At 54.3% G+C, this 23,556-nt stretch overlaps 1 protein-coding gene across 1 annotated transcript; it reads left to right on the top strand.

The window, feature by feature from the left end:
- On the top strand, positions 1 to 23,402 carry LOC126638596 (cadherin-23-like). Its single transcript, XM_050312590.1, is given in 5 exon segments — positions 1 to 232; positions 235 to 2,588; positions 4,642 to 6,906; positions 22,624 to 22,749; positions 23,373 to 23,402. Coding segments are annotated over 5 exon segments (4,866 nt in total). The 5' UTR covers positions 1 to 141.
- The last annotated feature ends 154 nt before the right edge of the window (positions 23,403 to 23,556 follow it).

Below are 23,556 nucleotides of genomic sequence, written 5' to 3'. Positions count from 1 at the left end.
GAAAAGCAGGAACCGCTCGATTCTGCCTTGCTCCGACCAGCAACAGGGATTTCATACATTTATTTCTCTCGGATACCGGCTCAGCTGCTCGGAAAGCCTAACCTAGAGTCGTCTGCAGACTACTGTTCAGCAAAGCCGAGAATGAAGGTCAGATCGGCAGCCCAAGGCTGGGCGGCCGCCGGGCGGGTCGCGTTGCTGGGCTTGGTCCTGCTGCTGTGCTGCCGGGCGGCGCCGGGCGGCTCCGCTACGCCATCCCCGAGGAGCTGCCCACAGGCTCGCTCGTGGGGCCTCTGGCACGGGACCTGGGGCTCGGCCCGGACGAGCTGCCGGCACGCAAGCTGCGGATCGTCGCTGGTGATGAAAAGCAGTACTTCACTCTCGGGGAAGATAATACAAATCTGCGGGTAAACCAAAGGATGGACCGAGAGGGTATCTGCGGGGCCGTGTCTCCCTGTGTCCTCCGCTTGGAGGCATTCATGGAAAACCCTTTCGACATGTTTCATGTGAGCGTTACTATCCAGGATATCAATGACAACGCGCCGCAGTTTAACAAAGAATTTGTTACCATAGAAATGATCGAGTCGACGCCTCCTGGGACCAGGTTCCCACTGGGCAGCGGCAGAGACCCCGACATTGGGGCAAACTCATTACAAAAGTACGAACTTACCCCCAATCCACTCTTCTCACTCTTTGTGAGGGAGAGTCCTGATGGGACGAAACACGCTGAACTAGTACTGGAGAAAAACTTAGATCGAGAAAAACAGAGAAATCACCATTTGGTACTGACGGCACTGGATGGAGGGGATCCAGTCCGGTCCGGGACAGCCCAGATTAATATTAACGTGACCGACGCAAATGACAACCCACCGGTATTCACCAAGGAGACCTACAAGGTTCAACTGATGGAAAACCTGCCAGAGGGTTCCTTAGCGTTTCAGGTGAAAGCTACTGACAGTGATGAAGGTACAAATGCAGAAACTACCTACTCTTTCAGTGACATCGCAGACAGTGCTCGCCAGCTCTTTTCTCTAGACCCCAGGACAGGGGATGTGAAGGTTACAGGCCCCTTGGATTATGAAGAAGGGAAATATTACGAAGCAACTGTTGAAGGCAAGGATGGTGGTGGGCTCACTGCGCATGCCAAAGTACATATAGACATTACAGACGTAAATGACAACGCGCCAACCCTTTCCCTTCTGCCTATCTTAAATCCGATACCCGAAGACTCAGTCCCGAGCACAGTCGTAGCTGTGATCAACGTCCGTGACAGAGATTCGGGAGAAAACGGAGAAGTGAGCTGTAACATGGACGGAAATCTGCCTTTCAGATTAGAAACGTCATCGGAGAACACCTATAAACTAATAATAGCCAGTGTCCTGGACAGAGAAACAGTATCTGCTTACAATATCACCATCACTGCAAGGGACCGGGGCAGGCCGGCGCTATCGAGCACGGCGGAGCTGGTGCTGGAGGTGTCGGACGTGAACGACAACGCGCCGGTGTTCGAGGAGGCGGCGTACAGCGCCTACGTGCGGGAGAACAACGTGGCGGGCGCGCTGGTGCTGCGCGTGAGCGCGCGGGACGCGGACGCGGGCGCCAACGGGCGCGTGAGCTACTGGCTGGCGGGCGGCAGCGCGGGCGCGGCGGGCGCGGCGCCGCTCGTGTCGGTGGAGGCGCGGAGCGGCGCGGTGTACGCGCAGCGCTCCTTGGACTACGAGCAGTGCCGCGAGTTCGCGGTGGCCGTGCGGGCGCAGGACGGCGGGGCGCCGGCGCGCAGCTCCACGGCCACGGTGCGCGTCTTCGTGCTCGACCAAAACGACAACGCGCCGCGGGTGCTCTACCCGCCGCCGGCGGCGGGAGGGGCTTCTTCGGTGGCGGCGGCTTTCGAGGTGGTGCCGCGGTCGGCCGAGGCCGGCTACCTGGTGGGCAAGGTGGTGGCGGTGGACGCGGACGCGGGGCGCAACGCGTGGCTGTCGTACGAGCTGGTGCAGGCGTCGGAGCCGGCGCTGTTCCGCGTGGGGCTGCAGAGCGGCGAGGTGCGCACGGCGCGGGCCGTGTCGGAGCGGGACGCGGCCAAGCAGCGGCTGGTGGCCGTGGTGAAGGACCACGGGCAGCCGGCGCTGTCGGCCACGGCCACGCTGCACGTGGTGCTGGCCGACAGCTTGCAGGAGGCGCTGCCGGAGCTGAGCGAGCGGCCGGCGGGCGCCGACGCGCCGGCCGAGCTGCAGTTCTACCTGGTGCTGGCGCTGGCGCTGCTGTCGGCGCTCTTCGTGCTCAGCGTGGCGCTGGCCGTGCTGGCGCGGCTGCGCCGGGCCGGGCCGCCCGCCGTGCTGCGCTGCCTGGGCGCGCAGCGCTTCTCGCTGGCCGGCGCCGCCTTCCCGCCCGACTTCTGCGAGGGCACCTTGCCCTACTCCTACAACCTGTGCGTGGCCGCGCCGGCCCGCGCCGCCGCCGAGGCCGCTTGGCCGCCGCCACCGCTGCCCATCCTGCCCGCCGAGGAGCTTCTGGCCGAGGAGCCCTGCGACAAGCCGAGCCCGAGCAGCAGCGCCGTCGCGGGAGAGCCGTCCACAGATCCCGACGCACCGCAGGTACGTAAGTCTGTTCTCTTCGAGCTCTTCCTAACTATTGTTCTCTTTTCTTCCGTGTTTTCCCGGGTATTGTGGGTGGGGAGTGCTGGTCCGTGTCTCAGTCACAGAGTGAAGGAACTGGGCCACTCCATCCTCTAACAATACTGAGCAGTGACATTTCTTTCTTCGGTAGTCACAGGTTGAATTCCAACTGGAGGTGTTGTATGCAACATTTTAACTAATAAAGGTTAAGGTGAATTGTTACTATGAGTAACGAGATCCTCTGGTTCGGCATGAAAGAACCATGGAAATCATACTGACGTTATCTGTTAGAGATTTTTCCTTAATGATCGATTTGTTCCGAAACTATATTCTTGGACCTCGTTGATAGGTCGATGCAAACCTTTCAATTAATGCTTTTTCGGTACTGGACTCACAAAAGAGTTCTTGTTCTTCATGAATGGAGAAGTGATAGGTTCTCCATCCAGACTGAAAGTAGAGTGTGTCATCTATATTTTGCTGGATTGGTTCTAGCAGCGGGACGTCTTAACTTTTCCTAATTTTATTTTTCTATCCTGGTCGATATTCCTTTTGTGCTTTTTATTTTTTACCATTCAAAATATTTATTTCATACACCGTTGTAGATGAAGAATGAGGTCTTAAGAGGAAGAAAAAGTTGTAATTTGTGTTTCACAGTCTGTTTTCTTTTCATATCCTCTTTACAAGAAGAGAAGTGCTTGGACCTTGTATAGCGAATTCGTTCTCCTAGCTTTTGGTCTGGGTTTTTTTTTCAGTGACAATTACATCTGTCTGCTTAAAAGGATAGGACCTTAAGATTCAAAAATTTACGTTAAATCTGAAAGAGGTTCGCCAAATAACAATGTCAGCACTTGAATTTGTGCATTTATCAAGGGTACCCTAACTGAGGGTGTGCAGCCATACTTCTCTTTCCCCACTGTCCTAAAGTATTGTTGTTGCTACGTGAATATACAAGCATAATCACAGTTAACAACCAACAATCCCTTAGACCTTGATTTCTGAGAAAGAAAAGCCTCTTCCTGGGGATACAGAATGACGTGATTGTGTGCAAATATGTATAATGTGTCCAGGTTCACTGCAGGTGCTTTACAGCCTCTTGAGTAGATGTAGGTGCAATCATAACGGAGTGATCAAGTAACGGACAGTCTGAAACACAAGGATGGGAGAATATGAATTCCCAGAAGTAGGGTAGCCTCCTCCTGTGCTGTGGCCTCAGGAAGGTCTTTTAGGGACAAATCCCGGAGAACCTGGCAGGGGGTTGAGCAAGCCATTTCCTCCGGAATTGTGGAGGTTGGGGTCGTTTGCGTCTCAGTTTCAGTGGGCTGACACCACTTCCTTCCAGCTTTAGAGGTCTCAGTATCAACCAGTGTTGGTAGAGTAGTTGATTTAGGTACTATGGACTAAGATATTCATAATCAAAGTTCCTGATGCCTGGCTAAATAAGCTTAATACCTGTGGTGTTCTGGGAGGAAGGTGTGTGTGTCTGATCGTGTACATCAGAGCCCGCTTCCTTTTGCTACTCTTGTACCAGGTATTTAATTATAACTTCTAAAAATACTTGTGATGAAAATTTTAATTCTGAACTACTCTATTAGGACTCGTAATACACTTGTACGTCGTATTAAGGAAACTATATGACATACACATTGTGCGTGCACTGCCGGGAGAAGGCTGCGGGCGCCGCTGTTGACCGAGATGAGAGAGAGGAAGGCCGGAAAGCTGCAGCCCCGCCCGCAGCAGCCCGGCTCGATCGGTCTCCCGGTGTCTGGGTTGGCGATCGGGCGGTTTGCGACTGTCCTTGCCCTGCGGAGCCGTCTTGAACCGAGACGAAGTGCTCGGCGGCAGCGGCCGGGAGCGGTGAGACGGAGCTGCACCGTGAGCCAGAACGGCGGGCGGCGGCGGGAGCTCCCGACGCAGTTGCGGTGCCGGCGGTGCGGCGGCGGCGATGTGCTCGGCGGGGAGGCGCTGGGGCCGGCGGCAGCGAGTCCTGCTCTGGGGCGTCCTGCTGGCGGCCTGGGAGGCGGCGTGGGGGCAGCTGCGCTACTCGGTGCCCGAGGAGATGCCCAAGGGCTCGTTCGTGGGCGACGTGGCCAAGGACCTGGGGCTGCAGATGCCGGCGCTCAGCGATCGCGGTGTCCGAGTTATCTCTGAAGGTAGGACGCAGTATTTCGCCCTGCACGGGAAGACGGGACATTTAGTGACGGCCGAGAGGATCGACAGAGAGCAGCTGTGCCGACTGGTGGAGAAATGCGTGCTGCGCTGTGAGCTGATAGTGGAGGGACAGATGCAGGTTTACCGAATCGAAGTGGAAATCTCGGATATTAACGACAATGTGCCCAGCTTCCGAGAGGCGGAAAAAGACCTGAGACTGAGCGAGATAACACCTCCGGGGTCCCGGTTTCCCCTATCCGAAGCTAACGATCCGGACTTGGGACGGAATTCCCTGCAGAGCTACGAGCTGAGCGGCGACGAGCACTTCTCGCTGGCCGTACAGACGGGCCCCGGCGGGGATCAGCGTCCCGAGCTGGTGCTGGCGAAGGCGCTGGACCGCGAGGAGGTAGTGATCCACGAGCTGGTGCTGAGGGCGAGCGACGGCGGCGATCCGGCCCGGACGGGCACGGCGCGGATCCGCGTGACGGTGCTGGACGCGAACGACAACGCGCCCGTGTTCAGCCAGGCGGAGTACACGGTGCGTGTGCCGGAGGACGTGCCCGTGGGCTCCGTCCTCGTCACTGTCACGGCCACCGACGCTGATGAGGGTCTGAATGGGCACGTCAAATACAGGTTCCACAAAATTTCAGAACGGGATTTGGAACTTCTTTATCTGGACTCTGAGACAGGAGAAATAACAGTCAAGAACGACTTGGATTTCGAAGAAATCTCCTCCCATGAATTGGAGGTGCAGGCCCGAGATGGTGGAGAGCTCTCTGACAGGGCGAAAGTTGTCATCACCGTGACAGATGTCAACGACAATGTGCCCGAGATTTCGGTGAGGTCGGCTCTGAACGAGATCTCCGAGGACTCCCCTTCGGGGACGGTGGTGGCCCTCCTGCACGTGCAGGACCGAGACTCGGGGACCAACGGCGAGGTGCGCTGCTCGCTTGACGGGGATGTCCCGTTCCACCTGGAGAAGTCCCTCGAGGACTACTACCGCGTGGTGACAGCGAGAGAGCTGGACCGCGAGCAGCAGTCGGAGTACAACGTGACGGTGCGGGCGGCCGACGGCGGGTGGCCGGCGCTGCAGAGCAGCACGGTGCTGGCGCTGCGGGTGCTGGACGTGAACGACAACGCGCCGGTGTTCGCGCAGGAGCGCTACAGCGCGCGGCTGCGGGAGAACAACGCGGCGGGCGCGCTGGTGCTGGTGGTGCGGGCGACGGACGCCGACTGGGGTGGGAACGCGCGCGTGCGGTACCGGCTGGCGGAGGGGCGGGTGCGGGGCGCGCCGCTGTCGTCGTACGTGTCGGTGCAGGCGGAGACGGGCGCGCTGTACGCGCTGCGCTCGTTCGACTACGAGCAGGTGCGCGAGGTGGGGCTGTGGGTGCGGGCGGAGGACGGCGGCTCGCCGGCGCTGAGCAGCAACGTGTCGGTGCGGCTGCTGATCGTGGACGAGAACGACAACGCGCCGCAGGTGCTGTACCCGCCGGCGGCGGGGCCGGGCGCAGGCTTGGGGGCGGGGGCGGGCTCGGGCTGGGCGGGCGTGGAGCTGGCGCCGCGCTCGGGCTCGCCCGGCGCGCTGGTGGCCAAGGTGGTGGCGGTGGACGCGGACGCGGGGCAGAACGCGTGGCTGTCGTACGAGCTGGCCAAGGCCACGGAGCCGGGGCTGTTCCGCGTGGGGCTGCACAGCGGCGAGGTGCGCACGGCGCGCTCGCCGCTGGCCCGCGACGCGGCGCGCCACAGCCTGCTGGTGCTGGTCAAGGACCACGGCCGGCCGGCGCTGTCGGCCACGGCCACGCTCAGCCTGGTGCTGGCCGACAGCGTGGCCGAGCTGCTGGCCGAGCTGGGCAGCGCGGCGCACGCAGAGGCGGCGCCGGCCGAGCCGGCCGCCAGCCTGACGCGCTGGCTCGTGCTGGCCGTGGCCGCCGTCTCCTGCCTCTTCCTCGCCTTCCTGCTGCTGCTGCTGGCGCTGCACCTGAGGCGCTGGCGCCGCTCGCAGCAGCAGCAGCAGCAGCTGCTGGCCACGGCCGGCGCCGCCTTGCGCGGCGTGCCTGCCACGCACTTCGTGGGCATCGACGGCGTCCGCGCCTTCCTGCGCTCCTACTCGCACGACGTGTCTCTCACGGCCGACTCGCGCAAGAGCCACCTGCGCTTCTCGGCCGCCAGCTGCTGCGACACCCTGCCGGCCCGCCCGCCGCCCGCCGAGCCCGCGCCGCTGCTCGGTGACGATGAACCTGCCGGCGACCGTCCCATCGACCCTGCCCCTTCCCCGGTGAGTTCCTTTTACCTCATTTTCATTCCCTTCCTTTCTTAATAGTTGGCCTTCTTTCCTCTTTTCTCTGTCATTCTTCGTGTACGTTGGTATGACGAGGGACAGACTGGCACAGGGGAACTCGTGTGCTCTTGCCCCTTCTTCCTAGAGGACCTTATTGTTTATTACTTGCTCAGGCTGGTGTGGAATGCTGAAGAGGCGAGGGTGCTTTGTATCCTGTCCTATTTCTGTAAGTGGTAGTAGCTTTTAAGTCGATACCAATGTAATGTAGGAGGCACATCTACTCTATAATCTCTGTGGTGTTGAACCTTGCAGAGAAGTGCATTTCCCCTTCCTGAAGAGGTAACGTTATTGGTGTTCTATATCTGTAACTTGGCCTTTTGATTACATGTGGTTGGCAATCGTGAGGATCAAAGAGTATTATGCAAGTTGTGAATGGCTGGAGTTGTGAGTCCTGGGAGCTGTGCATGAAGGACCCTTGAGAGTCACAGAAGGAGTATTTTTTTCTAGAGAACATGTTATTCCAGTTGTATTGAGAGCTTTAGGAATTTTCTCCTGCGTTTCTGTAGGTTGCTGTTCTGGTTTGAGTATTGTTTGGTTTGTTTGTTTGTGTGTGATTGTTTTGTTTGTGTTTGTTTGGGGGTTTGTTTGTATTTCACTAGCAGCATAGTTATGTACTTATGACATATAATGGGGTCTTTGTGAAGAGATGACAGATTATTCTTTCCTTACTAAATACCTGAATTTCCTATCTAGCCTAACTGCCTTTATTAAGAATATATTGTGTCATATATTTCATTATGCACGCTTTAACTTCTTGTCTTGCTCATTGTGATGAGCCAAAGGTGAGGAATTTTCTCTGATGGTGTGTGGAAGATCATATGCATTCCATTTGCCCAGCTGTCCAGCAGGTGCCTTTCATGTTTACAGCTGTTAAGAGAAAGATTTTCAGACACTTTTTTCCTTAAAATGCCAGTGGAAGAAATGCTCTTGCTCGTCACATACACATGATGAAAAGTCAAATATTGTCCAAGGTAAGGAGAAGTTGTCTGTGCAACTTTTGATGGAGTCTGCCTGCAAGTGATGAAGATTAATGAAAATTATGCAATCTGTCACTGGTTTGAGGAGTGTCTCGGGGGTCCTGTGTGTGAGGAGGTACTGGTGGGGACAAGTGCAAGTGTTCTGTTGCTGCTCTACAAACGTGAATCTGAAGGTGTCTTATTTTTTATGTTACACTACTCAGATTTTGACAGGCCTAGTTGAGTGTTCATCAGTTTGCTTTCCTGTTTCATGATGATTCCTATGAATGGTGGTTATTAGGCATAGATGCAACCTTTGCATTAATTTACTAGTGTAATGTGTTTTCTGGGTTGCCCTTGTGCTGGAGAAGGATGATGCTGTCTTTCAGCTGATACTTTAATGACCAGGACTATATCTGAGCTGTATATTGCTTATGTCCTTTAGAGTTTTTTTATGTTTCTTCAAATTATATGAAGAATGAACGTGTGTTGTGGTCTTTGGGCTCTGCACATCTGTGTGCACCACATTTCTTTCACTGACTCTCTGCAAACTTATCTCTTTGTGGTATGATATTTGGGAAAGGTGAAGAGTTCAGACTGTACAGAGAAAGGGCAGGTGCAAGAGTTCACTGTGGTATAGTTTGAAATGGCTAGAAGGAAGGTCTCAAAGTTCAGTTTTCCCCAGTTTTTAGATGAGGCCTACAGATGTGCTTTCATGCATTTCCTTTATTATTATTATTATTTATTATTATTATTATTTATTATTATTATCCAGAGGAATTCCTTTGAGGAACTACAGCTATAGTGAGTGGTGTGAACTCCTGTGTGAGCCTTGTGTGTACTTATTAGCAAGTAGTTACTTTTTCTGTGTACTTATTACAATTGACACAATCTGAAAGGTTAAGGTGTGATTTTTACACTTCTGCAGGTTTCCCATGACTGCCTTGTTTCTTTGTTCACTTCTAAAGTTGGGCCTCTTTGTACGTGGTAGCTCTGAAAACATTAATATAAGACTGACAGATTATCAGGCTGGTGAAGTAGTTTATAGCTGTAAGTTGAAGACTGACAGCAGCCAAGATGTGATGGGTTAACCTTGTAGAGCCACCAGGGGCCCACCAAGCTGCTGGACAAGGGAGAGAAATTATATGGAGAGGCTCATGGATCCAGATAAGGATGGGGGATCACTCAGCAATTACTGTCCTGGGCAAAACAGACTCCACTTGGGAAAAGTAATTGAATCTATTGCCAATTAAAAGTCAGAACTGGACAAGGAGAAACAACAAAATTAGTTCTATTTATTACCAATCAACTCAGAACAGGATAATGAGAAATAAAATCAAATCTTAAAAACTCCTTTTCTCCATTCCTCTCTTCTTTATGGGCTCAATTTCACTCCCAGTTTCCTAGCTCCTCTCAAGAGGTGCAACGGTACTGGAAATGGGGGTTGGGGTCAGTTTATCATGACCACTCCTTCCTCCTCATGCTCTTCCCCTGATCCAGCATAAAGTCCTACCTGTGGTAGACAGTCCATTATTAAATTCTCCATCTGAATCCTTCCCACATGATGCAGATCTTCATAAACTGTTCCAAAAGGGGTCTTTTCCACAGGGTGTAGTCCTTTAAGAATGGACTGCTCCAGCATGGGTGAACTGCAGGGCTCAGGTCCTGCCAGCAGACCTGCTGCTGCATGGGCTCCTCTCCACAGGGACACATGTTCTTCCAAGAACCTTCTACAGTGTGAGGTCTCCACAGGGCCACAGCTTTCTTCAGGGCACATCCACCTGCTCCAGCGTGAGCTCCTTCCTAGGAAGCAGGGTAGATATCTACTCCACCACAGACCTCCATGTGCTGGGGGGAGACAACCTGCCTCATCATGGCCTTCATCAGGGGCTGCAGGGGAATATCTGCTCTGGCACCTGGAGCACCTCCTTCTTCCCTGACCTTGGTGTCTGCAGAGCTGTTTCTCTTGCATATTCTCACTCATCTCTCCTTGCTGCCGTTGTGCAGCTGGTCTCAAACCTTCTTAAATATGTCGCCACAGAGGGACTATCACCACTGCTGACTGGTTTAACAGTGGGTCCATCTTGGAGCCAGACAAAACTAGCTCTGTCATACATAGGGTTACCATCTGGCATCTTCTCACAGCAACCATCCTTGTAGTCCCCCTGCCACCAAAACTTTGCTATTCAAACCCAATACACAAGACAAAGACTTTGATGTACTTCTGCTTCCATAAAATGGCACTGAATTAAATGAACATGTGGCTGATATGTGAGAATAGTTGGATGTTGTCCACCTAAAGGCTGTGAATGCAGAGTAGGAATGGTGACAGACTGACTTGGAACCAGGAAAACAGGTGAGTCAGTGTGATTTTGGCTGGGCAATTATTTGATTTTATTTCTGGTAGCAAGGCCTGTGCATTCATGCTGTGATCTTGTTTTCCCTGTCCTGAAAGGTAATGGCAGGTCTCCAACATGGAGATTAACTGCATACAGAATGATGATGATCTTCCTGCTTGCAGAGGACTCTTTCAGTGGGGACACCTGTGGGCAATGGAGCCCAAGCACCAGCACAGAATAGCCCCCCGTGGACACTGTTTTGCCATGTGACTATAAACCTGTGTTCACTCTTGGTTGTCTTGGAGCCTTTCTGAAATTCTGTCCACTTTTCTTTGGGTTTCTCTGGGTGGTGTGGATGGCAAGTGCTGATCTGTGCCTCCATAAAGGAATGAAAGTAAGAAGAGTGTAAACTCCCATTCATCCAGAGCAAGAATTGAGGCACGGCACTAGCCTTTTCATCCTATATTTAGGCTCATGGAGAGTTTCAGATGATTCAGCTGCTGCAAGGAAAAATGGCAAAGCTAGATGATGTGAACCTAAATAACTTGGATTTGCAGTGAGATTTTTTTCCCTGTGTAAATACTTTTCCTGATTGGGATGCACTTGGCCCTGGTTGATAGCATTGAAGAGATAGCTGTTGGTTATTGTTGTTTTGATAATGGAAGTCCTAAAGGAAATGTGTGTGATTAGTGAATTGAGAAATTAAGGTTTGTTCTACATGAAGAACAGGAGAGCATAAAGAGAGGAGTCTCAATGTTCTCCCAGCTTTTGGAGGAAGGCTGCTGCAGAAGTGTTGGCATTAGTAGGATGGATTAATTTTCTCCAGGTGTGATTCCTCTGGGTTCTTGCTGCAGCTGTTTCTCATTGTTTATTTCATCCTTAATGACAATACTTTTTACCATTCCTCTTCTATCTGCTATTTACAAGTGAAGGTCTAGGGAGATGTCAGTGTATCTCTAAGGGTAGAAACCCTGCAGGGCTGTAATTACTGAGTCCTAAATACTAAATTTCATCCATACACACTTTCAAAGTTTGCAGCTGCCAAAACAAATACTTTGATGTACTTCTGTTTCCATAAGACATCACCAAATGAAATGCTTTTTCACCTGTGACCAATACATGACCGATAGCTAGATTTGTCCATGGTGCAAATAAAGGCTGTGAATGCAGAGCAAGGAGGGTCAGAGGCTGACTTTGAACCAGGAAATCAGGTGGGTCAGTGTGGTTTTGGCTGAGCAATGGTTTGATTTCATGCCCGATGCCAAGGCCTGTGCCATTTTTTTTTTTAATGATCTTGCTTTCCCTATCCTGAAACACAACGGCAGTCCTCCAATAATAGAGCATTTGTACAATAACTCTGCATTTAGAAGGATGATTTGTGGGTAGCACAGCTGATAATTCCTGTGGGAAATCACATTTGTTCAAATTATATATACCTATAACATTTTACTGTAGAATTTCTTCACAGTTTTAATAACACTCTTTCGGGCCTTCATTTCCTGGAAGGTTTGTTTCCTTCATTTCTGGAAAGTGCTTTTGCATTTGAATTTGTGAGCTGTTTTTTAGCAAATGTTTACTGCAACCACCTAAAACTTTGTGTAAGGAAAAAAAGGAAGAAACAGAAGAGAAAACAGAATCTGTTCTACCTTTTCTACCTTCTCAGAACACATGGTTTGAGAAACAGGCCAATTATAAATCCTTTTATAATGCAGCTTCAGTTTTGTGGTAGATGAACAGGCCACAGAGTAGAAAAATTGATGAGTTCTGTTGAGTACTTCATTTTGTGTTAGTGGCACTGGCTTGTGTTACAGCAGATGTGGAAGAAAAGACATATGAGGGGGGTACATTTGTCTTTCAATGTTGTTATGGGTGAATATATGTACATGACAGGAGAAAAAATTGGATCTTTGTGCAACAGTGTGTGTGATAAAATAGGAGAAGAGAAATTCTTTTGAGTGAATAGCTCAATGACCCATCTCTGCTGGATGACAACTCCTCTTTTAGTGTGTCTCGTGAATTCCTGTGCTTTTGAATGCTTATATTTCTTCTCAAAATGATGGTGAGCAGGCAAATATATTTCCATTCCAGGTATGATCATGATGAATTATCCTCTCATGAGATGTTTTTGCCAGTCGTGACTGTCAGAAGCAAACCTACAAGGTGTTCAGGAGAGATTGGAATGATGATGTATAAATTAAATGGCTTATAATTCCTGTGTAAAACCTCCTTTCTCCATCTCTATGTCCCCTGTAAGTGTCTGATGGAGAATTTCATCAAAGTAGTAATTACAATTTCTATCCTTGATCTCCTTTTGGGATTTGTTTCCTGGAAGGTCATGAGTCATGTTTTCCACATGCTGATTGTTCTTTTGTGTTTGTAGCTGTATTTTGCAGCAAATACTGAATTCCCTTGAGAACCATAGGATGAAAAAAAGGGTGTTAGGTGCAAAGAAAATTAAATAGAAGATAAAATCTAATCTTTCCTAAGTCCTTGTATCCAGATACAGTCCTTTCATAAAGCATTTACACTTGCAGCTTCATAATCATGAGATGATCAGGCTACAAAGTAGTAAAATGCACAGGAACTGATGAGAAATGAAGTCCCCTATTGTATAGTTCAAAGTAAACCTTTAGTGCCCTGCTTGTGCATTTAGACCTTTCTGACTTCTATGTGCTCTGGGAAGCTACTTTTCAAGCCAGATATTTGGCAAAGCACCTGTACATTCCAGGAATCCAGTATTTCTCTCTGAAGGCTCACTCACAGCTCTTGGATTTCTTTACTAATAACCAGAAATGAGTGAGAGATCTGAGCTTCTGCTTTGTGAGAAGGACCTTGTGGAGAGCAATTGCAAACAGCCCTACCTGTTCCTGACTCTAAGGGGGTAACAAGCATTAAACAAGATCAAGGAACATTATTTCATAGCAGCAGTTCCTTCTGGTCCCACTCTGGCAAGCTCAGGAATGTTGTACAGAGTGTATAGCACTGCTGGCTAGTCTTACCTACCTGAGCATTATTCTTGTGTCTGTGAGGACTACACCATCACGTACCTCTCTGTGTGATTTCCTACATTGCACATGGCTGGGTGTGTTACAGTGGTGAATAACCAGCCACACGTGGGACAGTGGGAAGTATTTGTTTTGTCTTCTTTGGTTTAGTAAGTGTCAAGGATTTTTGTTGTTCTGATAAAAAGAAGATCTGAAGCTTAGTAAATTACTTCAGTCCCATTGACAGAGATCTAATAGCTTTTTGAAATCAGTGCAGCTTGCTTAACTTCTGGTAAAGATACTGAAAAGGACAACACAGACCCTACATTGAAGAGGTTTTATAGAGGTTTTGAGTTTGTGTATGAATTCTCAGAAATCGTTGAAAAGAATACATCTGATGATGATGACCATAGATAGGCTGACCAAATGATGGGACTTTTCCCTAAAAACTTTACCCTAAAACCTCCCAGTATCACAGTAGTATAAATGCGCAGCCCAAATGCGGCTGCAGTGCTGCGGCGGCGCCTCCGGGTGTCGCTGTTGGCCGCCGCCGAGCGGCGCTGGAGCCGCAGCCGCCGCCGCCGCAGCGTCCTGCCCCCGCAGGCTGCTCGCTCGCCCGGCCAGTGGCGGCCAGAGCGGCAGCGGCACGGGCAGCAGAGGCGAGAGGCGGCCAGAGCGGGCAGCGGCGGCGTCCGAGGCGGCGGCGGCGGCCCCTGCGCTCGCTGCTTCGAGCGGCTGCGAGGGAGGCAGGGCAGCGGCAGGAGCCGTCCGAGCGCCGAGAGCCGGCGCTGCCGACAATGGCGGGCGGGCGGAGGCAGAGCGGCGGGCCGGCCGGCGGGCGAGCGCTGCTGCTGCCCGCTGTGCTGCTGTGCCTGTGCTGCCGGGCGGCGCCGGAGCGGCTCCGCTACGCCATCCCCGAGGAGCTGCCCACGGGCTCGCTCGTGGGGCCGCTGGCACGGGACCTGGGGCTCAGCCCGGACGAGCTGCCGGCGCGCAAGCTGCGGCTGGCAGCTGCAGGAGAAGCAATACTTTACACTGAACGAGGAAAATGGGAACCTGTACGTGAGCGAGAGGCTGGACCGGGAGGAGCTGTGCGGCGAGTCGGAGTCCTGCTCCGTCAGCTTCGAGGCGCTGGTGCACAACCCACTCAACGTCTTCCACGTTGAGGTGGCTATTGAGGATGTGAACGACAACTCCCGTCCTTCAGCAAGGCATACTCTGGACCTCGAGATCGATGAATGGACGCTCTCCCGGCGCTCGTTTTCCTCTGGAGATGGCCCGAGGACGCAGACGTGGGCAGCAACTCTGCTGCAGGTTTACGAGCTCACGAAGCAACCCGTACTTTACAGTCTGGCGCTGAAGGAGAGTCAGGACGGTAAGCAAGCAACCTGAATTGGTGCTGCGACAGAGCGTTGGACCGAGAGAAGCAGAGCTCTTGTGAGTTGGTGCTGACGGCAGCTGGATGGCGGGGACCCATGCCAGAACTGGCACTGTCCAGGTTCGGGTCAACGTGACTGACGCCAACGACAACCCACCCATGTTCTGCACAGGATCGGTACCGCGCCAGCCTCGGGAGGACACGCCGCCAGGACTCGGCGGTGCTGAACGTCTCAGCCTCCGATGCGGATGCCGGCACCAATGCTCACATCACCTATCATTTCGGGAAAACGCCGGTCAAAGTGCTTCAGAAATTCGAGGTGGACAGAGAGACCGGGACGATCACGCTGCAGGAACCCGTGGACTTTGAGGACACGCGCGCCTTCAGCCTGGCCGTGGAAGCGAGGGACGGCGGCGGACTGGTGGCACACTGCAAGGTGGAGGTGGAGGTGCTGGACGTGAATGACAATTCCCCGTCCTTCAGCAAGGATACCCTGGACCTCGAGATCGATGAATGGACGCTTCCAGGTTCTCGTTTTCCTCTGGAGATGGCCCACGATGAGGACGTGGGCAGCAACTCTCTGCTGATTTACCAGCTCACGAGCAACCCGTCCTTCAGTCTGGCGCTGAAGGAGAGTGAGGACGAAAGCAAGCAACCTGAATTAGTGCTGGAGAGAGCGTTGGACCGGGAGAAGCAGAGCTCTTTTGAGCTGCTACTGACGGCAGTGGATGGCGGGGAGCCCATGAGAACTGGGACTGTTCAGGTTCGTGTCAACGTGACAGACGCCAACGACAACCCACCCATATTCTCACAGGATCGGTACCGCACGAGCCTCCGGGAGGACGCGCCGCCAGGATCGGTGGTACTGAAAGTGTCAGCCTCAGATGCGGATGCCGGCACCAATGCTCACATCACCTATCATTTCGGGAAAACGCCGGTCAAAGTGCTTCAGAAATTCGAGGTGGACAGAGAGAGCGGGACAATCACACTGCAGGAACCCGTGGACTTTGAGGACACGCGCTCCTTCAGCCTGGCCATGGAAGCGAGGGACGGGGGCGGACTGGTGGCACACTGCAAGGTGGAGGTGGAGGTGCTGGACGTAAATGATAATACGCCCGAGATCACGATTCTGTCACTGTCGAGCCCCGTTTCGGAAGACGCACCGGTCGGCACCGTGGTGGCCCTACTCAAAGTTCGTGACCGGGACTCCGGCGAGAACGGTGAGGTGTCGTGCGAGCTGTCGGGAGAGACGCCGCTGTCGATCGTGGCGTCGTCGGGCGGCTCGTACAAGGTGGTGACGGCGAGCGCGCTGGACCGCGAGCAGGCGTCCGAGCAGCGCGTGACGGTGGTGGCCCGGGACCGGGGCAGGCCGGCGCTATCGAGCACGGCGGAGCTGGTGCTGGAGGTGTCGGACGTGAGCGACAACGCGCCGGTGTTCGAGAGGCGGCGTACAGCGCCTACGTGCAGGAGAACAACGTGGCGGGCGCGCTGGTGCTGCGCGTGAGCGCGCGGACGCGGACGCGGGCGCCAACAGGCGCGTGAGCTACTGGCTGGCGGGCGGCAGCGCGGGCGCGGCAGGCGCGGCGCCGCTCGTGTCGGTGGAGGCGCGGGCGGCGGCGGTGTACGCGCAGCGCTCCGCGGACTACGAGCAGTGCCGCGAGTTCGCGGTGGCCGTGCGGGCGCAGGACGGCGGGGCGCCGGCGCGCAGCTCCACGGCCACGGTGCGCGTCTTCGTGCTCGACCAAAACGACAACGCGCCGCGGGTGCTCTACCCGCCGCCGCGGCGGCAGGAGGAGCTTCTTCGGTGGCGGCGGCTTTCGAGGTGGTGCCGCGGTCGGCCGAGGCCGGCTACCTGGTGGGCAAGGTGGTGGCGGTGGACGCGGACGCGGGCGCAACGCGTGGCTGTCGTACGAGCTGGTGCAGGCGTCGGAGCCGGCGCTGTTCCGCGTGGGGCTGCAGAGCGGCGAGGTGCGCACGGCGCGGGCCGTGTCCGGAGCGGGACGCGGCCAAGCAGCGGCTGGTGGCCGTGGTGAAGGACCACGGGCAGCCGGCGCTGTCGGCCACGGCCACGCTGCACGTGGTGCTGGCCGACAGCTTGCAGGAGGCGCTGCCGGGCTGAGCGAGCGGCCGGCGGGCGCCGACGCGCCGGCCGAGCTGCAGTTCTACCTGGTGCTGGCGCTGGCGCTGCTGTCGGCGCTCTTCGTGCTCAGCGTGGCGCTGGCCGTGCTGGCGCGGCTGCGCCGGGCCGGGCCGCCCGCCGTGCTGCGCTGCCTGGGCGCGCAGCGCTTCTCGCTGGCCGGCGCCGCCTTCCCGCCCGACTTCTGCGAGGGCACCTTGCCCTACTCCTACAACCTGTGCGTGGCCGCGCCGGCCCGCGCCGCCGCCGAGGCCGCTTGGCCGCCGCCGCCGCTGCCCATCCTGCCCGCCGAGGAGCTTCTGGCCGGGAGCCACTGCGGGAAGCCGAGCCCGAGCAGCAGCGCCGTCGCGGGAGAGCCACCTAACGACCCCGACGTACCACAGGTATGTAAAACTCACACTGTTCCCCTTGAGCTTAACAGGCTTCATCTTTTCTCTGTTTTTTCCCCCATGAATTGTGTGTTTGGATTGAGCTGATCCGTGAAGGAAGTAAGAGACTCTCGGTAGGCTGCCAGCCGCGGCATTTGATTCTTCGGGGCTCACAGCTACTGTTGCACTTCATAGAATCATAGAATTAGACGGGTTGGAAAGGAACTCTGAGATCATTAAGTCCAATCCTTGATCCACATCCACCACAGTTACTATACCATGGATCTAAGTGCCACATCCAATCTCTTCTTAAATACCTCCACTGAGGGAGAAACCCCACCTCCCCGGCCAGCCCATTCCAATGCCTAATTACCCTCTCTGTATAGAATTTCTTCCTAATATCTAACCTAAACCTCCTCTGACAGAGCTTTTGGTTAGATTTTGATGACTGCAGCTCCCCTTTGAGCAATTACCTGTGAACGCAGTAAATTAGTGATTGTGCATGACGAAAAAATGAGCTGAATGCTTGGTGTTTGAGATTTCTCCTTCTGATAGCTTTTTCCTATATTGATATGCTTGTACCTGGTCAGTACTGTTTCGATATAGACTCCAAAATGTAACGTGCTTCTGGCTCTACAAATTGAGGAATCACATGCTTTTCCTAACCCTCTTCCGTTTGTCCCTCCATGATTTGAGAGACGCCTGCTTCACATACAGTAGCACTAGTGAGGTTGAATAATTTCCCCCCAAGTACTATTTGTTTAATTCAAACCCCACTTTTAATACTGTTTTCCAAGTTGCCCTGTGTCCTCTCATGTTTTGAGGGAATGCTGCTGCGAAAGGGCAGCATGAAGTGGACGGATAAATTTTATCCAAGTACGATCTTCACTTTTTTTTTCTTTTGTACAGTTGTTTCTCAGTTATTCCTTCTCTGCAGAAAGAGATTCGCTAATTTTACGTGACAGAACTCAAAAAAATATTTGGTGTTTGGAATTTGTTGTTTTGATTTTTTTCTTGTTGATTGGTTTGAGTTTTTTTTCCCCTGAAATATGCGTGTTTTGACACTGAAAGATGAAGTTTACAGGTTGTTCCTCCCTGACGGAAGAGAGCGTCGACCATGTTTTGTGATAAGGTTTCATCAGAAATGGTAGCCCGGGAGGGACTGGTTACTTATTCGAGGCATCGTTTCTCTCTGCAGTTCTCTGTCACTCTCTCCCTCTTTCTTTTTTTTTATTCTTCCCCGTCCTTTTCTGGTAAAGATGTTAACTGAGATTTCAAAACCAGACAAACAAACAAACAGGAAACAAAAAAAAACTCAACCCCAAACCAAACCGAAAGAACACAAAAAGCCCACACACAAACCCAACCCACCCAAACCCCTCATCTAGTTTTGTTTCAAAGTCTGTAATTTATCTGATCCCTTCGTCCGAAAGAGAGGTGCTTGGACCTGGTAGATCATGTGGATCGTGGAATACTAAACAGAGGATTTAGGTCTTTCCGTCGCTTTTTGCAATAGTTGTTTTACCTACCTGCTTTACCAGGAGATGCCTTTACACATATAGAAAATTACAAGGAAGTGTGCAAAATTACAAACATTATACACTCTAATAAAGTCTTTTTGCACCTTTAAAAACAGCCCAGCCCAGGTGTCCAGCTCAATTTTTCTTGTCTTGCTCTCCTACACTATTTTGTTTAAAAGTTTTAGAACCAAAATGGAGATTGAATTATTAGGTGAATACTTTTCTAAAACCATAAAGCATTTACATAGTGACTTCTGACGAAAAGAAAGCTTTTTCCAGGTCTTTAAAACTATCGAATTAATTGGTTAGGTGTAAACAAATCTGTTACCCGTCTATAATCATTATCGATTTTGTTTCCGGAGAACAGGGGCAGGAGCCAAGGCAGATATACTTATTTTTCTTATTATTATTTGCTCTGCGATTTGCGGGGAGACAAGAAGACGATTCTGGCGTGGTTCACTGCAGCTGCGTCCTGCCTCATGGCCAGTTGTAGTACAGTCAGTGCGGAGTGCTCAGTTGACCTATAACCTGAAACGGGTGGGCGTGGGAGAGAATGATTTCCGAGCAGTGGGGGAGCCTCCTGTACGGTGCTCAAAGGGAATTCTTACAGGGAGCGATAACAGAGCCCCTGGCAGGTGATGGAGCAAACTGCCTCCTCCGGAGCTATACGGGTTTTGGGTTATTAAAGTTGTCGGTTTCAGTGGATCGACCCCAACTTCTTCCGCCTCTAAATGTCTTATCTCAGTTAGTGGTGCTGGAGTAGTTAATTCAACTTAGATCGTGTTCCATATAAATTGAAAAAAGTTTAAGTGAAGTTCCTGACACTTGGTTTAACGAGCTCTGCTTCTCCAGGAGCGGCCGGTGTGTCTGATTATCCCGTGTGATATCTCGTAGCTTCTATTATTTTGCTGCGCCAGTATTTTTTTTTATAATAGGATAGACCATAGAATACTATGCACACTAAAACTGAGAAAAATATTTTACATAAGATATAATGATACTTGCAACTGAGTTTTTCAGTGTAACAGAAATACCAGTCCCAAAGAGAGGACTCTGCCTTCCTCTCAGCTATGGATAACTCGAAGATCAAAGAGATGGTACGGAGAAAAGGCCAGGCAGTGACTGGCCGCTGCACGGGCCCGATGTTTCGGTGGCGACTGTGTCCAGCCCACGAGATCTGCCCGTGGGCAAAGCAGAGCAGATAGAGCTCGGCAGCGCTCGGTGCCTGCAGTGCCGGGAGGAGGCTGCGGGCGCCGCTGTTGACCGAGAGGAGCGAGAGGAAGGTCGGAGCGCTGCAGCCCCGCCCGCTGCGGACCGGCTCGATCGTCCTCTCACTCGCTGTCTCGGCGGACGAGCGGTTTGCGAACGTTCTCCCGGTGCGGAGCCGAGCTCCAGCGGTGCGGAGGGGCGGGCGGCAGAGGCCGAGAGCGGTGAGCAGGTGCGAGAACGGGAGTCGGAGCAAGACCTGGATCGACGCTACTGCGGCGGAGATGTGCTCGGCGGGGAGGCGCTGGGACCGGCGGCAGCGAGTCCTGCTCTGGGGCGTCCTGCTGGCGGCCTGGGAGGCTGCGTGGGGGCAGCTGCGCTACTCGGTGCCTGAGGAGATGCCCAAGGGCTCGTTCGTGGGTGACGTGGCCAAGGACCTGGGGCTGCAGCACTTGGAGCTCGGCGACCACGGAGTCCGTATCTTGGACAAAGGTAGGACGCAGTATTTCGCCCTGCACGGGAAGACGGGACATTTAGTGATTGCCGAGAGGATCGACAGAGAGCAGCTGTGCCGGCTGGTGGAGAAATGCTTGCTGCGCTGTGAGCTGATAGTGGAGGAGGAAATGAAGGTTTACGGAATCGAAGTGGAAATCTCGGATATTAACGACAATGCGCCCAGCTTCCGACAGTCAAAGAAAGACCTGAGACTGAGTGAGACGACAGCCCCGGGCTCGCGGTTTTCCCTGGTTGAGGCTCACGATCCGGACTTGGGACAGAATTCCCTGCAGAGCTACGAGCTGAGCGGCGACGAGCACTTCTCGCTGGCCGTGCAGACGGGCCCCGGCGGGGATCAGCGTCCCGAGCTGGTGCTGGCGAAGGCGCTGGACCGGGAGGAGGCGGCGTTCCACGAGCTGGTGCTGAGGGCGAGCGACGGCGGCGATCCAGCCCGGACGGGCACGGCGCGGATCCGCGTGACGGTGCTGGACGCGAACGACAACGCGCCCGTGTTCAGCCAGGCGGAGTACACGGTGCGTGTGCCGGAGGACGTGCCCGTGGGCTCCGTCCTCGTCACTGTCTCGGCCACAGACGCCGACGAGGGTCTGAACGGACAAGTGCAATATAGTTTCCAGAGAATTTCACACAGTGCTGCCGAACTCTTCCATCTGAACTCTGAGACAGGAGAAATAACTGTCAAGAACGACTTGGATTTCGAGGAAATCTCCTCCCATGAATTGGAAGTACAGGCACATGACGGAGGAGAGCTCTCTGACACGACTAAAGTTTTTATAACCGTGACAGACATCAACGATAACGCGCCCGAACTGACAGTATCGTCGGCACTAAATGAGATTTCCGAGGACGCCCCATCAGGAACGGTAGTGGCCCTGCTGCACGTGCACGACCGGGACTCGGGGGCCAACGGCGAGGTGCGCTGCTCGCTCGACGGGGATGTCCCGTTCCACCTGGAGGAGTCCTTGGAAGGCTACTACCGCGTGGTGACAGCGAGAGAGCTGGACCGCGAGCAGCAGTCGGAGTACAACGTGACGGTGCGGGCGGCCGACGGCGGGTGGCCGGCGCTGCAGAGCAGCACGGTGCTGGCGCTGCGGGTGCTGGACGTGAACGACAACGCGCCGGTGTTCGCGCAGGAGCGCTACAGCGCGCGGCTGCGGGAGAACAACGCGGCGGGCGCGCTGGTGCTGGTGGTGCGGGCGACGGACGCCGACTGGGGTGGGAACGCGCGCGTGCGGTACCGGCTGGCGGAGGGGCGGGTGCGGGGCGCGCCGCTGTCGTCGTACGATGTCGGTGCAGGCGGAGACGGGCGCGCTGTACGCGCTGCGCTCGTTCGACTACGAGCAGGTGCGCGAGGTGGGGCTGTGGGTGCGGGCGGAGGACGGCGGCTCGCCGGCGCTGAGCAGCAACGTGTCGGTGCGGCTGCTGATCGTGGACGAGAACGACAACGCGCCGCAGGTGCTGTACCCGCCGGCGGCGGGGCCGGGCGCAGGCTTGGGGGCGGGGGCGGGCTCGGGCTGGGCGGGCGTGGAGCTGGCGCCGCGCTCGGGCTCGCCCGGCGCGCTGGTGGCCAAGGTGGTGGCGGTGGACGCGGACGCGGGGCAGAACGCGTGGCTGTCGTACGAGCTGGCCAAGGCCACGGAGCCGGGGCTGTTCCGCGTGGGGCTGCACAGCGGCGAGGTGCGCACGGCGCGCTCGCCGCTGGCCCGCGACGCGGCGCGCCACAGCCTGCTGGTGCTGGTCAAGGACCACGGCCGGCCGGCGCTGTCGGCCACGGCCACGCTCAGCCTGGTGCTGGCCGACAGCGTGGCCGAGCTGCTGGCCGAGCTGGGCAGCGCGGCGCACGCAGAGGCGGCGCCGGCCGAGCCGGCCGCCAGCCTGACGCGCTGGCTCGTGCTGGCCGTGGCCGCCGTCTCCTGCCTCTTCCTCGCCTTCCTGCTGCTGCTGCTGGCGCTGCGCCTGAGGCGCTGGCGCCGCTCGCAGCAGCAGCAGCAGCAGCTGCTGGCCACGGCCGGCGCCGCCTTGCGCGGCGTGCCTGCCACGCACTTCGTGGGCATCGACGGCGTCCGCGCCTTCCTGCACTCCTACTCGCACGACGTGTCTCTCACGGCCGACTCGCGCAAGAGCCACCTGCGCTTCTCGGCCGCCAGCTGCTGCGACACCCTGCCGGCCCGCCCGCCGCCCGACGAGCCCGCGCCGCTGCTCGGCGACGAGGAACCTGCCGGTGCCTGCCCCACCGACCCCGCCGCTCCGTCGGTGAGTTCCTTTTACCAGTCTTTCTCCGCGGTGCTTCCCTCTTCTGCTTTCCAGCCCTTTCCTCGTCCTACTTGTGTCTTTTATAGTGGGTTTTGCTGCCAAAGAAGGCAAAGCTTCGTTCACTGATGTACTGAGTGCTGGTGCTTCTTGCTGCGGGGTAGTGGGTAGGATCGGGTCTTAGCCTTAGACTATGCAGACAAGGCAGAAGTGAGGCTGAATGTTCGGTACAGTAGGCATTTATATATTTATGATGTCACTACTATGTTATATGCTTTTCACTGACTCAGTCTCTCCTGAGGTCTACAGCTCTTTTAGAACCTCGATGTTTCATCTCTTCACACAGAGATGTAAATATATCTGTGAGAAGGCCATGACATGGTCCTGGTGGCAGCTTGATTAGAATTGCTTGCAAATTATTTGTGTCTTAGAGCACCATCTAAGTTTTGAGGGGTTGAAGATGGGACTCTTTTGTGAGTGTTTGTTGAATGACACAAGGGAATGTTTTCCTTCTTTCTCAGTTTAGTGCCCATCTATAATATAATGCACTCTATCATTTCATCTTCACAAAGACATGTTGTTTCTGCTGTATGGGTGCTGGGGTTGTTCCTCCCATGTGTTTGCAGGTCGACATTAAATCTCAGCTAACAGCCTAATTATCTACTTATGAGACATGCCGTGATGGGAGCTTTGGAAAGAGCAAACTTTGTGTTTGTTATGCTCTAATTACCTGACTCTAAGTGCCATAATCTAGAAGAGTATATTATGATCCTTCCCCCACTCCCCTCGCTGGTGTTTACTTCTTGCTTT

The sequence above is a fragment of the Myiozetetes cayanensis genome, unplaced genomic scaffold (genome assembly GCF_022539395.1).
Source record: "Myiozetetes cayanensis isolate MyiCay16 unplaced genomic scaffold, myiCay2020 scf175, whole genome shotgun sequence".
Taxonomy (NCBI): Eukaryota; Metazoa; Chordata; class Aves; order Passeriformes; family Tyrannidae; genus Myiozetetes; species Myiozetetes cayanensis.
Note: the sequence above shows the minus strand (reverse complement) of the source record. Positions and strands in the feature narration are given on the sequence as shown.